This window comes from Sebastes fasciatus, chromosome 7 (assembly GCF_043250625.1).
Source record: "Sebastes fasciatus isolate fSebFas1 chromosome 7, fSebFas1.pri, whole genome shotgun sequence".
NCBI lineage: Eukaryota > Metazoa > Chordata > Actinopteri > Perciformes > Sebastidae > Sebastes > Sebastes fasciatus.
Window position 1 is genome coordinate 12,729,376 of NC_133801.1, and position 17,065 is coordinate 12,746,440.

The 17,065-nt window shown below is 39.8% G+C and overlaps 1 protein-coding gene across 4 annotated transcripts in view; it reads left to right on the forward strand.

Annotated features, from left to right (window-relative positions):
• Positions 1-17,065, forward strand: part of LOC141771423 (cilia- and flagella-associated protein 337-like) — a 66,002-nt gene that overhangs the window by 25,305 nt on the left and 23,632 nt on the right. For 2 of the 4 annotated variants that reach the window (XM_074641690.1, XM_074641691.1), the window contains exons 16-19: positions 15-128; positions 1,529-1,719; positions 3,463-3,678; positions 5,393-5,616. In XM_074641690.1, coding sequence (XP_074497791.1) covers positions 15-128; positions 1,529-1,719; positions 3,463-3,678; positions 5,393-5,611 — 740 coding nt within the window. In that variant the 3' untranslated portion in view covers positions 5,612-5,616. Of the gene's footprint in view, positions 1-14; positions 129-1,528; positions 1,720-3,462; positions 3,679-5,392; positions 9,217-17,065 lie in introns of those variants that run through there. The other 2 variants (XM_074641693.1, XM_074641692.1) reach the window with 2 other exon arrangements.

Genomic DNA, 17,065 nt, shown 5'->3' on the forward strand with positions numbered 1-17,065 from the left:
CTCTGATTTTCTAGGTCATTTCCCAGATTCCCATCTTGGTGTGATTGGCAATGAAGACTCTGAAAACTCCTTTGCCATCACTAGATTGTTCTTCATACCGGGACGCACGTCTGTGGCTGCAGCTACAGGTGACGTATTCAAAACTTATCCTTATCAACCTTAGAGTGTGGGTTATATGTTAACGTAGACTCTGTAAGACTTGGGACACGGCATGATGATTGAGTAAACAATGTTATACAGCATCGCCTCAGGAGCTATCCCAAAATAATAGCAGTGATTACAAAGAAAATTCCTTTAAAATTATGAAATTCTGTATTTTGACCTGAGTCACATTGTAGCTCAAATTAAAGGTACAGTGTGTAGGATTTGGCAGCATTTAGTGGTGTGGTTGCAGATTGCAACGAACTGAATACCCCTCCTCTCACTCCTCCCTTTCCAAGACTGTGTTAACGTGAGCCGCAGAGTGCAAAATAGTAACGCCATTCACCTTGCTCAGAGGCCATCCTTACCATAATAACACCACTTTAGGAGCAACGGAAGTCAGACGGCGGCTGGCGGTAACTCGGTGTTGCACTCTGTGGCTCACGTTACCGCAAGGGTGTCAGTGAAATACTGTGGCCTTCAGGTAACATAAAAATGTGAAAGGCTCTCTCTAGAGCCAGTGTTTGGTTTGTGCGTTCCTATATAGATATGAAGGGCTCATTCTAAGCTAACAAAAACACAACGATTCTTAGTTTCAGATGATTATACACTAATGAAAACATAGTTATGAATATTATATTCCATTTCTACTTATAGATCCCCTGAAATGTTACACACTGTTCCTTTAACATGTCATCTTGCCCGATAAATGTTGCCAGTTTTATTATAGCCATAATCCCTCTGAAAGGTAGTGATTCTGCCTTTTTGTTTTGAGGCCAAAGCCTATTTAAACATATTTAATGCCTGTATATATACTGTAGCTTGAGTTGTTATGTGAGAGCCTGCGATTTGAAGAGTTATAGTTGATGCAAACACAGTGAAGTTACTTCAGAGAGTTGAAAGAGTTCTTTCTTAAATGCCAAATATGCTGCACATAGAGCTCTGTTTTTGTTGTTGAAATACACAGTGGCAATACACAGATGAACGCTTGTGTTTACACACTACACAGAGGCTTCGTGTATCTTGGTGCCGAGTTACTGCACATTAGCTACACATCAATGATGGTTTGATGTGGCGAGCGTGCTTCAAGTTTCCCCATTTTTAAGTACTTTTCATATGCAGTGACTCAAGCTCTGAACTTTACTTTTCTTTCTGTCTCTATTTTAACTACACCCATGGCTGCTTGGGGTTTTATTCCAGTTTGATTTAGTCTCGGTGTTATTGCTGCAGTAGCTGCTGCTTCTGCTGTAGCTGTTTAGCTACACCTTTGGACCCTGGCCTTTATATCTACTGCTCACACTGACTGAGGCATCTATGAGCTTCTAATGTCCCAGATCCAACTGATTTTCCAGGCAAAACCTCCTTTTTATTCCCACATTTCCAACAGGTGGTGCAGACTTGGTGTCCTGCGGAGGTTCAGGTGTGGTCCGACTCTGGAACACCGTCCACAGCCGTCTGATGGGACAGTTCACAGCTCACAACCGGGACCTGGGGTCTATTGTTACCACTGTCAGCCCCTGTGGGAAATATTTAGTCACAGCTGATCGGGAGGGAACACTCAAGACCTGGGACATACAGGTAGGAGTTTGTCGCACACACACATACATGTATTATATATTATATATCAGCTGCATTGGACCACACTGAAAGTAAATGCCACCATGACGATTGTGTAGAAGAAGAAGCGAGAGAGTGATGGAGACTGGTGAACACAGAGCCAGAGGGAGGGACAGAGATCAAGAGACAGACTGTAGTAGACAATGAGGAAAAAGTGAACCTCCTTATTTCCGTTAGATCAGGCATGTTCACTCTTCAAAATGACAGACAGCGCTGTCATTTTGAAGCCTCAGTAGCTCGCTAGAGTACAAGCAGACCAGTCCATCATTTCGAAAATCTCCACTGATACATTAGCAGGAAGAGGTGATGGTCCCCATCCTCTTTGGTATTTTATTTAAGATTTTAGAAGCAGTTTGAATGAATGGGAGGACCATTGTTTGCAATTAGCATCCCCCTTTTAACAGACTCTGAAATGTGTGTAAAAAGACTGATTTACTATGACAGTTTTTGGCAAATCACCTCCACTAGAAGAGGATTAAATCTTTAAATCAGTGATTTCAGCTGTTTAGAGATTTACCTCAGCACATGAACACATGTTTGGTGGCTGAAGAGTTTCTGATACCTCAGTGAGACCTTTTGACTTTTTGACTCTTGATTACAAAGACTTGGATCGCGCCATCGGTATGAGGCGTAGCTGCATCACTGTCATGCTCATAATCGCAGTAAAAGAACACCCTCTCGGGTATTATTGCCACAATATTCAGAGCTCAACTCTCTGTCACAGTTTATAAGAGGGGATGAATTCAGATGGGTGCGTCTCATTTGGCTCCCAGTTTAATTTATGGAGATTTATGTATATATGTAGCGGAGTTGAAGAAGTTGGACAAGCTCAGTGCTGTGGTAGAAATCCTGTCCTTTGGCAAGTTTGGAACGATGCTTTGGAATCAGCCGGATGACTAACGTGATTGCACATTATATTGTTGTGCTCTCAGACGCAGGACTTCGCAGTTCAGTACCAGGTCTCGTCCTAACATGATAGTATGTTGTAGTTATTAGGGCTGCACAATTTATCGAAATTTTATCAAAATCACAATATGGGGTCTTTTGTTGTTTTCATTTGCTTGTTGGGTTTGTTTTACACATTTCGGTTTATTTGTGCTTTTATTTTTGTTTTTTCTTATTCAGTGTTGGCTGAATTTTAGGGTTTTCTTTTATTTATTTGTTTATTTATTTGACTCTAAGTTAGGGTTTTGGGTTATTTGGTTTTAATGTCTTTTTTTTATTTAGTCTATTTGTCTAAGTTGTGAGAAACTTTGGTTTTCATTATTTGTTGTACTATTTGTTATTGCTTTTTTGATATAGGATTTATTTGTAAATATTATACAGAAATTATTGTGAATGAAAACTGATATTTTTGATACTAAAAGACAAAAAAAGCAGTAATTGTCCTAAACATAGCCTAGCAACTGTAACTAGAATACTGAAGACCATTTTAAGTCAATTAGCTAGCTAGCTACAGCTAATACAATTCTGCCAGGGATAGTTGTTATTTCAGCTGCGTTTGGCTACTTCTATCATTTCAAAAATCATAAAGAATTTTGAATCTCCCAACGCTGCCATTGTAAACTGTTATGTGCCGTGAGAAAATGGGAATAGCAACAGTAACTAAGGGGGGCAGAGCTTATCAGTGTTACAGTTATGTAGATTGAATGTATGTTTTTGTACAAATTGAGTAAAGCACTGCTTCTCTCCTCTGTTCCTCAGAATTATTGTCTCGAGCCAGATGACACAATAACCAAAAAACCTCCGAAACTACTGTGCAGTTTCCGCCCACACCTTGACCGCGTGACTCACCTGGAGACGTGTCTCCATGGCGACAGACTCTACGTCCTCTCGGCATCATTGGACTGCAGTGTGGCTCTCAGCTACCTGCCTGGAGATACCGTCGGCCTGTTCGGACAGGTACACAAACACACACAGGTGATCTCAGTGCACTGCGGCAGCAGCTTGAATTACATAACACAACCTGCTTGTGTGAAATAAATTGTTTTGGATGGCAGAGATATTGTTCAGCGCCGCACTGTCAAGGTAGCGGCCTCAGATCCTCGCGGTTCAAACGTACAGCGGTGCAGGCTGGCTCTGATAAAGACTTTACCTCCCACTCGGCAGCGGGCTGGTGGGTGGTAGCATCCAGTTGACGAAATGGATGTGAAACCCAGCATCAAGCCACGGTTAGGCGTGTGTGTGTGTGTGTGTATTAAAGAAGGCCCATATTAAGTTAGCCCGGGGCGGTGTCTGCTGAATGTTGCTTCATTTCAGTTTGCCTCAGGCTCACACACTCACACACTCACACACTCACACACTCACACACAGACAACCACACAAATACACCAAACCTTGAAGAGGAACATGCATGAATAAAAACATGCCTGTACACCTTCATACATACTGTATACTGTGTACAATACAAGGGAATATTCACGTTTTCATACGACAGTGAAAACTCACATATGTGGCTGGTAGACAAAGAAAGCTGTTTAAATCTAGTTTGTGTTGACAATGCCACATTTCTATTTCATTAGATTGATTCATACATTGTTTCTGTAATTAATGTTTATCAGAGGGGGATTCTGAAAAATAAAAGACTACATCCATATTCAGCACATCAAAGTTATAAAAGGATACACTGTTAATTATGAATATGTTTTCAAGCAAGGAGAACATTTGAAGACACTGACTACAAAATATTCAGTATTCCGAAAAAGACAATATTTCTACTAAGTTGTTTTTATGGCTAATGAAAATGAATATTCACGTATACATGCAGCCGTGCATACTCCGGTAAACCAGCCCAGGCACACAACAATTTTGTTAAATAGTCACTAAATTGAATGTATTAATCCGTGTACATAGACACAAATTTCAATTTTGTTTTTGTGATAGCCACACGAATACAATTCCTATGTAATACATTGTATAGAGAGGAGGTCAGGATGAATAGGTGGATCAAATACACAGGACTTTCACCCAGGAGACCAGTGTTTGTGTTCCGTACGAAACCAGAAGTCAAAGTTGATTTATTTGTCACATAAATTCCGTAATTAAGTTACGGCACTACCGCTGTTATTTAAACCCCAACCGCAATCTTTCCCCAAACCTAACCAAGTTGATCTTTTCCTAAACCTAATGAAGTACTTTTATTTTGAAAAGACTGGAGCGGATATTGACACGTGTGCCACATATTGTTGCACGAAAAATACGTTGTTTGAATTCGAGCTGAGCATCACGAAAAAAAAGGGAAATTCATGTCAATGTACACGAATCAAATAGATTAAGTTTCGTGACTATTTCACAAACTGCCGTGAGACTGTTGGATTAACGCAACCTTCAACCACCTTCTTGAAAAGAATATATCCAAACAGAATATGCTGTTTACATGACCCTTAACAAATTCAGAATATTGTCATATTCAGAATAATAGTGGAATATTAGTGTGCATGAAAACGTAGCGAGTGACTCACAAGTCTTCCTACTACCGTTTGATGAGCCCTCCTCTGGGAGGCTGGACTGCATATTTAAGTCTCCAAATCCACATAACCCCAGCTAATCTTTGGATCTTGTGGTCAAAAGGTCATCTCGCACTGATCCCAAATGTTCTCGCCGTTTTGTCTTCACTGCTGTCCGTCATCCGTAGGAGGAGCAGTGGTGCTTGGAGAGACCTGGACCTCCGCACCCACAGCAGGAACCAGAGCGGAACCAGAGAGACCAGGGAGGGAAGAGGTCAGCTCCAGCTCCCAGTGAGACGCTCCCTGACCCAGGACCCGACACCTCTGCTGAGGATGGAGAGGTGGGGATAAAAGACGAGGCAGAGGACTGTGGGACGGACGTAGGAGTGGACAGAAGAAAACATTAATCCAGGTCAAGAGTTGAGTCTGTCTAAAGTGCACGGTGTTGTACAACTTCAGCTTCATTTTCACCGCTCTATTTCACTGTCTGTAAAAGCTGCACAGTATTTTTGAATTATCCTAGAGGTATTTAAGACGGGGCGCCATGATTTTGAGTGGGATTTCGGAGGAACAGCCGAAACATTTTATCTTTCATTTTAAGTAGAAAAAGTTTTTTCTTGACATCAGTTACTGTCACTGTCGTAACAGATGTACTAAGAGAACTAAGCCGTTTGTCTATCACATATTCAGAAGACCTTAAGTCAGAGAAAAACGGCACTAAATTGCATCTTTTTCCCCATTTTATTTCTCTGCCTCAGGACAGTGTGGTGTGTAACAGTGACTAGTCATGGCTGCCTTTCACAACCACAAAGAATGAAATAGCATTTGTGATGCTCCCAATTCTGTGATTTTTACTCTGATGCTTAGAGAACAGAAAGAGATGGCATTCAACATTTTTTTTGGGTGGGAGTAGGAGTGTGCCTTATGGTTTGAAAGTGATTGCGCTGCTGTAATACAAAAGTCAGTAAAAGTTGGCAGTCGTCACTGGAGTTCTCAAAGTCAGTCCTCCCATTCATCGCCAATAGAGTAGCTTCAGGCTGGTTCACACATTTGACACCACGCATTAGAGGTTTTTATTCTCCGGTTTTCTACGTTTGAGAGATAGATTTTTCATCCCACACATACTGATGAGGCTGTCCTGATGGGAATGTGAACTCAGAAATATCCAACATTATAATCATTAAACTAAGCCTTAAATATTTATTTGACTGTACTTATTGATCTTGTGTTTCCTGGATAGGAGGTATCGGGAACAAACCAGGATACAAAATATCAGCCTGCCTCAGCCTGGCTGACAATTTAGTGGTCTGTTTGTCTTCGTGCAGTCTTGCAGTTTCTGTTCCTTGCTTCATTGGCTTTTGGTTATGTACTGTATACTCATTTTTGATGCAGAACACTCACAGTCCTTTTTCACAAACTGTCATTTGATGTACAGTATAACAAATTTGTTTTTAAATTCCTTAAAAGTAGGAGATCTTAGAAATATACATTTGAGTAAATATTTTGCCAGCCACATCAAATTGTTTACAGGATATTAAACCTTTCAACCTTCGATTGTACAAAGGCAATAAAGTATGTCCATGAATATATTGATATGAGATATGAGTTTACAGATAATTACAATTCCACCTGGAATTGAGGAGTTGCATGTTTGGTCTTTGGCATATTGGCGGTAACACTCGTTGACTTCTTGCTTCTTCGCAGAATATTTTCTTTGTAAGTCCCCTGAAGTTTCGGAGAATACTGCAACGAACAACGTTGTCTTGCCCCAGTATAAACCAGGCTTGAGGCTGTACTAAATGCCAACGTCGGCATTCTAACATGCTCACAGTGACAATGCTATGCTGATGTTTAGCATATATAATGTTTGCCATATCCACAATCCTTAGTGTGTTAGCTAGAATTTGCTGATTAGAACAAAGTAATACAACTGAGGCTGATGGGAATGTCATTAGCTTTGCAGGTATTTGGTCATATCGCAAAGTATTGGCAAAATTGAACATTGACATGACAATGGCACTACTGTAGATAAAAAGTCACCAAAGTTATAGCAATTAATCCTGAAGGGGACATGAGTGGCTGTACCAAATTTCATGGTCGCCCATTAGACATCTCGCTTACAACCACAAATGTCATGGTGGTATAGAGGAAATGTCAGGGGATCACTTAAGTCATTAGGATAAATCCTTGGAGGGCCGTGAATATCTGTACTAAAGTTTGTGCCGATCCATCTGGTAGATGTTGAGATATTTCATTGAATAAGTGAAGGGGATCACCATAGTCCCCTATAGTTATGTCTGGACCAAAGTCGTGGACTGACTAACTGCTGCATAGAGCCACACCGCTTTGGCAAAAAAAAAAAAATCTGTCCAAGACAATCATCAAAATGAAATGCAGGTGGAATATTTAACTGTAATGAGATGTAAAATCAAAGCTATGTCATGGAGTGGGGCTGTAGGCAATGAGAAAACCCTTGTATTTAATCGTTATGATTATAACCTAAGCCCGCACATATTCATTACACGATCATAAAAATGTAAGCAATCAAAAGAAAAATGTCATTTTAATCTACAGTGTAATGTGTTTCTTCAGGATAATGATGTGGAGAAGAGAGAGACGTTAAGTGTCTGTAAGCCCAAGGGCAGGTCAAATGACAAAGGACTCCACATTTTAAAAGAAGAGCAAACTTCCCTTACGGAAATACTTCAAGTTTACTTTATGAAGTATACTTAAGTAAAATTCAAGTATATATTTCCCGAGTATACTTTATGTAGTAAGTATACTAATATAAATGTACTAGTAGTATACTTATAAGCGTACTGCTTTAATACTTCTTGGGACTAAACTATACTATAAGTATACAGATAGTTTACTAGTTTTATATTTGTAGGTTTACTACTTCAATACTAATTGGGACTAAATAGGCCCTCTTTTTAGTTTATAAATGATACTTTATGTGTATGTATTGTACTCATAGTTTACTAGTCATATACTTGTAGCCCACTTTATATAGTTTATGAAAGTGCACTTTATAGTACACTCTCAATAAACTACTAGTTAAATAGTTTTTATACTGCAAGTATACATGTATATATGTGTAGCCATCTTTTTAGTATATGAAAGTGCACTTTAAAGTATATTCAGTAAACTACTAGTTAAATAGTTTTTATACTACAAGTATACTAACTTATAATTTTCTTAAGTATATCTTGATCAAAAAATGAAGTACAAGTATAAGCCAACTTAGACTTGTTAGTATATGAGCCAAGTATACTTAGACTTTTCTGTATACTTGTCAGTATGGGCCAAGTATACTTAAGTATACTTTTGTCTATCTATATGTCTCTGATAAGTACATAAAAAATAAACTGAAATTATACTCTATTATTTTATGTTAAGTATACTAATAGCACACTTGAATAAACCTGTTTTTGGTAAGGGTTTTGAAATGCCAGAAAAGTGTGGATTGGAGGGAAGGTGCCCACCAGGACTCTACAAGGGGAATCAATACTGACTCTGTTAATCTGTGTGTGTGTGTGTGTGTGTGTGTGTGTGTGTGTGTGTGTGTGTGTGAGAGAGAGAGAGTGTGTGTATGTGTGTACTGTACTGAGCTCATCAGAAAAGTTTTTGTGGTTGATTTGGTGGAAGGGCCAATTGGCAAGTCTACACTGGGCTGCCAGCCAGCTACTGGGCATGAGGTGAGGAGAGGGAATGGCCTCACTCCATCACCAGCTGAGAGTGTGTGTGTGTGTGTGTGTGTGTGTGTGTGTGTGTGTGTGTGTGTGAATAGCCTCAGTCCATCAGAGCAGCCATTTACCGGTGAGTGAGAGCGTCAGGTCTGTTCCGCTCACTCCATCACCGTGTGTGTGTGTGTGTTTGTGAGCAATACAAGAGTCATGGATATTGATGGGTCTGGGCGCTCAGTCTAATCTCTGCGGCAACACAAAGTACTCTGGTATCCACAGGAGAAATAAGACACGGTGCCCTCTGACACACACACACACACACGCACGCACGCACGCACGCACGCACGCACGCACGCACGCACGCACGCACGCACGCACACACACACACACGCACACACGCACACACACACTCACTCAGAGAGGAAAGTGCAGGATTTAATCTTCGTGTTTTTACACAGCCATAAAGATCACTTGAAATTATAACAAACTAGATTAAAAGAGTGAATATTGGGAACACGTCTAATAACCAAACGAGCTAGTGAAATTTAGACGTCGTTAAATTAAGCACCAGCCTCTCAAACACACACACAAAGTGGAGGCGGAAAAGCAATTACAAGCAAGCAGGTTGATTTTGATTTTAATTGGAGCTCTTGCTGTGAGCTCCACCTGTTATCGTCGACAGCCAACAAACATAAATGTGGAGTTGTCAGTCCTGCGAAACTCTTTTCGCTCAGTTTTATCGAAATTCCTGCGACCTAATCATCAGCTCCTCCTCCGAGTTCTTGTAATTAATTGGTTGAACAGTTTTAGTACGAGGTTGTTGATTGGCAGTATTTAGTAAAATGTGTTTTATTATGATTATGATTTTTGCAGAACTTATTACTAACTCTTTGAGGAAACATAACATGGAATCAGATTTCCACTCAGATCCAGCCTTACCGTCTTGCTTTCCTCTGTATCCGCCTCTACCTCCTTTTCATAGAGCCGGCGCCAGCCTTGTGCTTGTCCTTATTTCCATAGAAATCGTCTTCTACACTTCACATGCACTTACAAATGAAAGCATTTGTCAGCATTTACTTCCTAAAAGATTCAGATTCACACTTCTTTTGGTTAGTGAGGGTTTTAAGGTTTGATGTGCTGCTATGCTTTAGATCTGAATATCCTGCTACATGGATTTAGGGAGACACTTTGAGGGTTTTTGGCTGTGCATGTGAATAATGAACAGTTATGGAAAGATGTATTTATTTGCCACAAGAAGATTGATGGCAATACCGGTCCATTGCCTCATCACTTTGATACAGACTGAAATATGTCAAAAACTATTTAATGGATTGCCATGTAACTTGGTACAGACATTCATGTTCCCTTCAGGATAAATTGGAATAACTTTGGCGATCCCTTAACTTTTCATATTGCGCCATCATCAGGTCAAAATTGTTTAACTCTTTGGTTTATGACCAAATACCTGCAAAACTACTGACATTCCCATTAGCCTCCGCTGTACTTTGTTTAGTGCATATTAGCAACTGTTAGCATGCTAAAACGCTAAACTAAGGTGGTGAACATGGTAAACATTGTAGCCTACCTGCAGCATTTTAGTATGTGCAGTACTAACCACTGAGGAATGATTCATAATTATTGCTTGAATGACTTTATGAGTTTTCTCACAATATAGCTAGACCGATAAATCAGCCAGGCCAATATCAGCTTATTGAAGATGTATCTGTATTGGTGTATAAATGTCGGCCGATAAACAACAAGAAATGCTGAACAGAAATGTTGAACTTGAGAAGAAAAAATTTTTATGGAACCTGGATAGTTTTTACTTGTAACTTAGTACTATACAGTATATACAGTGTATTCCTTCACACATATCTGCCTGCTGATAAATCATTGCATGTAATTGTATTTGTCCTCTGTTAAAGTGGAGCCTGCCTGCTTCTTTTTATGTGTAATGTGCAAATTTACATATATGATCAATTTATTCATTAGTTTCTTCTCCCTCATCCTTGTCATTATCCCCCCCCTCCCTCCATCCCAACACATCATACACTGATGATGGATTCTAATGACCGAGCTGCTCGAGGTCATTATCAGTAATGTAAGCTCTACAGCGCACAGACACACACATGTCAGATAGTCAGAAAACACATTTAAATATGAATCGCTACATTACAACCTCCTCCCCTCTTCTTCTTCATCTACAATTCAAAGTAGGTCCAGCGTGCAATATTCGCCCCAAAAGTGCCCAATTAATTGAATTCACTGTGTGTAAAATACATGGGCCAGTGCACAACTGTTGTGTGTTGAAAGAGTGGAGTTAAATTGCTGGGAAGTGGGCTGATGATGATGATGATGATGATGCTAGCCTGCCGCTGCATGCCTCTGAGCCTATGGCGATGTTAGCATTTCAAATTGAGTTACACGCTAAACAAGCAGAGCAGTGTGCGAGTGCTAACTCATCTGTTTATAGCAGGGTCTGCCTTGTTTGTTCTCTTTATGTGCGTGTTTGGGTATAGATTTTTGTGTGTATCTGCTTCTAATTCTTTGGTTTAGTAATATGAAAACAAATTACATTCCTCTGTGTGTGTGTGTATTGGAGAGAGAGTGTATTAAGGTGTCTACTTGTATTTTCTCCCGTCCCCTATCCCAGGAGTTTGTCTATGAGGCTAAACACTCATCATGTAAATCAGTGAGCTATTAGGAGCTGGCTCCTCTTCCTCTGCTTTCTTATGAAGATGAATAAGAGGCAGGCCAGTGATAAAGGAGAGAGGGGAGGAAGAAATGAGATGAACTCTGTGATTAAAGTGCACTGCTGTGTGGAGCCTCTTGGTGCAGTCATCTTGTGTGTGTGTGCGTGTTCACGCAATTTGAATGCCTTTCAGCTCAAGTTTATTTTAATGTAGTAATCTCAGTCATTTTGCTCAGTTTTTAAGTCGACATTCACACATAACTATAGCGCGTGCATGAATCTTCATGATCACGTGTGTGTCTATAAGTCTATATATCCAACAAACGCTCACATAATTTGTGAAACCATTAAATTGCAATTCCACAGTACGAGCTCCCGCCTCCAGAGAATTAGGTTCACTTATTGGGGATTTTAACTCATAATTAAGGTTATGGTTATTGCAAATATACAGTATATTGTATGTGCATACAGTATGTATATATGTTCATGCATGTCCCACGCAAAAATTGGCCTGAAGCGTACAGGCTTTTGCCTTATCTGTTTGAATGCTTCATAAATCTCTGTTCATATACTGTGTTTTTTTTTAAGATGGCTTCATTTGTATGTATGAGTTTGGTGGCAGGTGAATTAGTCTGCATGCACATTGCATCTCAGGCTGCTTTATTGCAGCATAATTACCATAAATCAAATTTACATTTGTCATGTAATTTAGTACTCATCTTGGTATGGCCTGGTTAATTTCAACGTCCACTGCAAAATAAGATTTATTGTTGCACAGATTAATAACTGGAAGGCGCACACACATACACACATGTACCTCCCACGCATGTCCCAAGGGAGCTATCATAATACCGCAACAGTGTGTGAACATTTGACACTTCAGATACAGTATTTCACCCCTCGGCATTCGCTCTCGCAACCCCACACTCTTTTTACTTGTTGTCTCTTGTGTGATTACCAGCCAATTTACTGAGAGCGGCTGTTATGACTCAGATATGTAGATTGTGGGGATGCAGTGCAAGAACTCATCCACACGACAGATGTCACAACAACAACACCTCCAAACTGAAATTTTTTTTGTTTGGTTGTGAAATGTTTCAGACATGTGTGCCGAATTATAAAACTTTGAATATTTACGACCGAATCTAGAAACTCTAATTACCTCTAATGCATCATGTACTGTACGTACAGCATGGACTTCTCAGTATCTACACCAAGAGGCAGGATAAAGACAACTCTGTCACAGCAAGACGTGGTCCAAAAGCTCCACTTTGGAGCCAAACTAACACAAGAGCTGGAGCCAAAAATAAAGCTAGCGGGGGCCAGATGGACAACTCCATAAATAAACAGCATCTTTAAATAACTGCAGCCTTTGTCACATAAATGTGACAACAAATTAAAGGAAGACTTTGCACACTTTCGGATCATCCCTTTTCAATTGTTTGCTTTGATTGACTTATTCTAGGTATACCAAAAGAGCACACAGTTTTTTGGGCAGTGTGGCCTGTCAGGGATAGAAAACAAACACTTCTTGTTTGTTTTTGTAGTTCAGAGACCAGAGAGAAGAACTGATACATCAAACTGTTAGAGCTAAAGTTAGGTATTTCTCCAAACAAAACCTTTATTTACCAAGCAAATGTCTTTCATGTTATGTTTTCACAGCTCACATTTGTTTTGGATTCTGTCCATAATCATAAGAAGAGTCTATGTTGTTCCTTATTAGCTGGGAAGGAGAGGCACCGGTTCAGGGATATTTTATAAAAATAAATCACACATACACATAAAGTAAAGACTTGTTAAGGTTTTAAATGATAAGAGGACAGAATGATAAAAAAATAATATGTAGTGTAATATGTGAAATTTTTAGAAAGAAATATTTCAGATACTTTGGCATTTATAAATAGGCATTTCTTTTTTGGGTCTATTGAGAAAGTCTTGAGTGTATTTCCTGCTTTACCTAACATTCACAACTAGTACTGCATATACTGTACAGCATGTGCCAGATTTCATTCCAAAATCTCAGCTTTTCAACATTTTTCGACTCACAAATATCCAAAAGTACAAAAAATGACACCTCGCCTACTCTTTTGTGGTGCAGTTTAGCCTTCAGCGTAGCTTCATCATCTGTCTTCAATAAGTTAAAATAAGAGTTACTACAAGCTCATCTGTCTAATATCAGTTGTGATGATTTTGTTGTTTTCACTGATTTTAATTGGCTCAAGAACTTTATGAAACAATTAGCTTCATTCATAAAGTAAGTATGGGAAAAACAATCCAGCTACAGCAAACTGTGAAATCATACAGTAAGACAAAGCACAACTAATCTGAATACACCTGTTGGGGAAAGCTCAATAACACAGAAGAGCTGAAAATCAATCCTCAATCTGCCAATGGAAATGTTGACTACAGTGCTGCAGAAGTAGTGGCAGCTGACCATGACATGCTGTGGTCACTTTTGAAAACTCCTCATATCTTCAAATAGCCTATTTTAAAATAATATTTTCAGAGCCATACTGGTAAATTAGAAATAGTTATAGGTACTGTATCAGTCTAGCAGCATTTTCTTGTATTTTAATTAACTCATATATTTTTTAATCATTATTTATTTATTTTAGAGCTCAATCGATTCAAATATTTAATCGCGATTAATCACATGATTATCCATGATTAATTGTGATTATTGCAAATTAATAATAATCATTCACATATCTTGAGGTCAGAGGTCAAGGGACCCCTTTGAAAATGGCAATACCAGTTTTTCATCGCCAAAATTTAGGGTTAGTTTAGAGCATTATTTAGCCTCCTACAACTCCTGAGCCTGCTACAACCTCCGAAAGATTGATTGCATTAAGTAGCGTTAAAACGAATTTGCGTTAATGCGTTATTATCGCGTTAACTTTGACAGCCCTAATTTATTTACTTTTCCACAGTGGCTGCCACTTCGGTAATGCAGACTGTGGTGGCCCTGAGGTGCACAAAAACAACAACAACAAAGCAACATTGAACGAAGCAGATTTGCAAAATGGAAAACACAACATTTGTCAAATGTTTTTCACCTCAAGGCCACCGTAGATGACACCATGAGACTTGTAAGGATTGTAGGATCTGTAATTGATTGGAAACAACTGTATTGTTTTCTTCATTTGTGGATTTGTTTAACTTTTTGTTTGCCTGTACATCCATCAGTAAACCTCTGTATCTGTCTGCCTGCTCATTTCTCTAATTCCTCCCTATCTACTCTTTTTTTCTAGTTTCTCTAAACAGGGGATTCAACACGGATATTGCCTGAATGAGTTTTTAATTGCATTATGATTACGGCTGCACTTGTAAAGATGGAACTGACCGGATATTATGTTTTTTATGAGAGGGAGGGGAGGGGAGGGAGAGCGCGGAATGGTGAGAGAGGCTATTCAACCCATTCTAGCATGTTATGTACAGGAACTACAGCATAATGAACGACCATCACTCAAATCAGGCTTATGTGCTGTGTTATTCTCCCCCCGAGAGGAAGAAATGTGTGTGGGCGAGTGTGTCCATTCACGCACCATGTCGGGGACAGTAAATTAAAGCAGGACAGGAACCTAAAACAAAAGATTTTGATGAAAACAATCCATCAGTGTGCTATTAAACTGTAACTCTTAAGTCCTATCGAGTGTGTGCGTGTATCTGGGTTGAATCAGTGCAGGAGGGACGTTTGACTTAGAGCAGGAAGATGCATGCTATCAGAATGCTAAGCAGCAGTTTTAAACAGGCTTAATATTGAGAAGGGTGTAGGGCAATAAATTCACTTTGACACTGTGTGCTGCTTCCCTGGGGTAGGCTGCTGCTGATCAGCAGGTGCACACACACTTTGGTTGTAAATACTGATGCCCTCTCTAGTCAAAACAGGTTTCTTTTACAGTTTATCTACCCGGGTCTGCCTAACTGAGGGCAGAGGAAGAGGGTGTATGTAAGATGAGGGGAAGTGTGGAGAGGACGGGTGTAGACTGAGAATAAGGACTGGGGTGAGGGGAATGGGAAAAAGTAATGGAAAGAAACAAATAAAAGAATAGCCGATGAGAGAGGAAACGAGAGGGCAAAGATGAGAGAAGATGAAAAGAAGAGAGAACAGAATCAGTAGATGGAGGATGAGGGGTTGACTGGCGGATAGAAAATGGGGGGAAATGGAGAGGTAAAGGAGATGTGAGAGTGTAGAGGTTAGACAGAAAGGGGCAAAAGAGAAATTGTGGATAAACAGCAAGAAAGATGAAAGGAGTGAGGTGAGGAAAGGATGGGAAGACCGTCAGTGAGATAAATAGACAACAGAGCATGTGAATACAAGAGTAAAGGTGATGAAGAGGGATGTTTCATGTCCACCTGAAGTTCTGTAGCAAGCAGCGTGACACTGTATGGTTTTATAACATAAGTTAAGGACCTCCACACCAATCTGCACATGTGAGCTTTTTTGTTTTTTTACCCTATTCCATTAGTCATGCACCCGATTCGACTGTTATCAGGCGTTAAATAGGCGTTATCGGTCACTATAAGCACCATACATGTGGGTCATTAGGGGCCTACTACGCCTACTACATTGTAAAAAGTGAAAGCGAAGTAGGAAACTTAAAAGCAACACGTTCTAACATGTTGTAAAACTGAATGAAATGTTACATTTTGAACACAAACAAAAACGCTTCTTTAGGTTTAAGCAACTAAACTACTTAGTTAAGTTTAGGGAAAAACATTGTGTTTTGGCTTAAAGGTCCAGTGCTTAGCATCTGGCGGTATCTAGCAGTGAGGTGAGGAAATTGTAACCAAGTGATGCCTCTCCCGTGTGCCAAGTGTTTTGGAGAATGTCCCTCTCTGGAGCCATTTGGAGCAGAGCCAGTGCGTAGAGTGTACCTGTATGTGGGAAGTGAGTGGTGAAGCAAGAGAGAGAGAGAGCGGCGGCGACGGGAGCGAGTCACGTTATCGACTTCGGCCCAAGCAGGAAAAGTTAACAAAATTTGATCTGTCCATTCTGGGCTACAGTTGAAACATGGCGGTGCAACATGGCGGACTCTGTGTAGAGAGGACCCGCTCCCTATGTAGATATAAACGGCTCAATCTAAGGTGACGAAAACACAACAATTCTTATTATCAGGTGATTATACACTAAAGAAAACATACTGTTTTAATATTATATTCCCTTTCTGCCAATAGATCCCACTAATTGTCGCTAGAGGTCGCTGTTGTGTTCTTCCAGTGATCAACCATATGAATAGATGATAAAACCTAATATTGGGTGTAGTAGGCCCCTAATGACCATCTATGTTGCTTATAGTGACCAATAACGCCTAATAGCCTGATAACAGTAAACGGCAATTATTTCTGTCTCCACTCCTCAGGAGACAGTGTTGAGCTTCTCGACTTTCAGAAAAATGTTCAGTCATTGTTTCAGTTACAAAAAAACTCAACAGTTAGATGGCTTGGAAGCTAGGGTTTGATGTCTGTTCTCAGATCAGCGA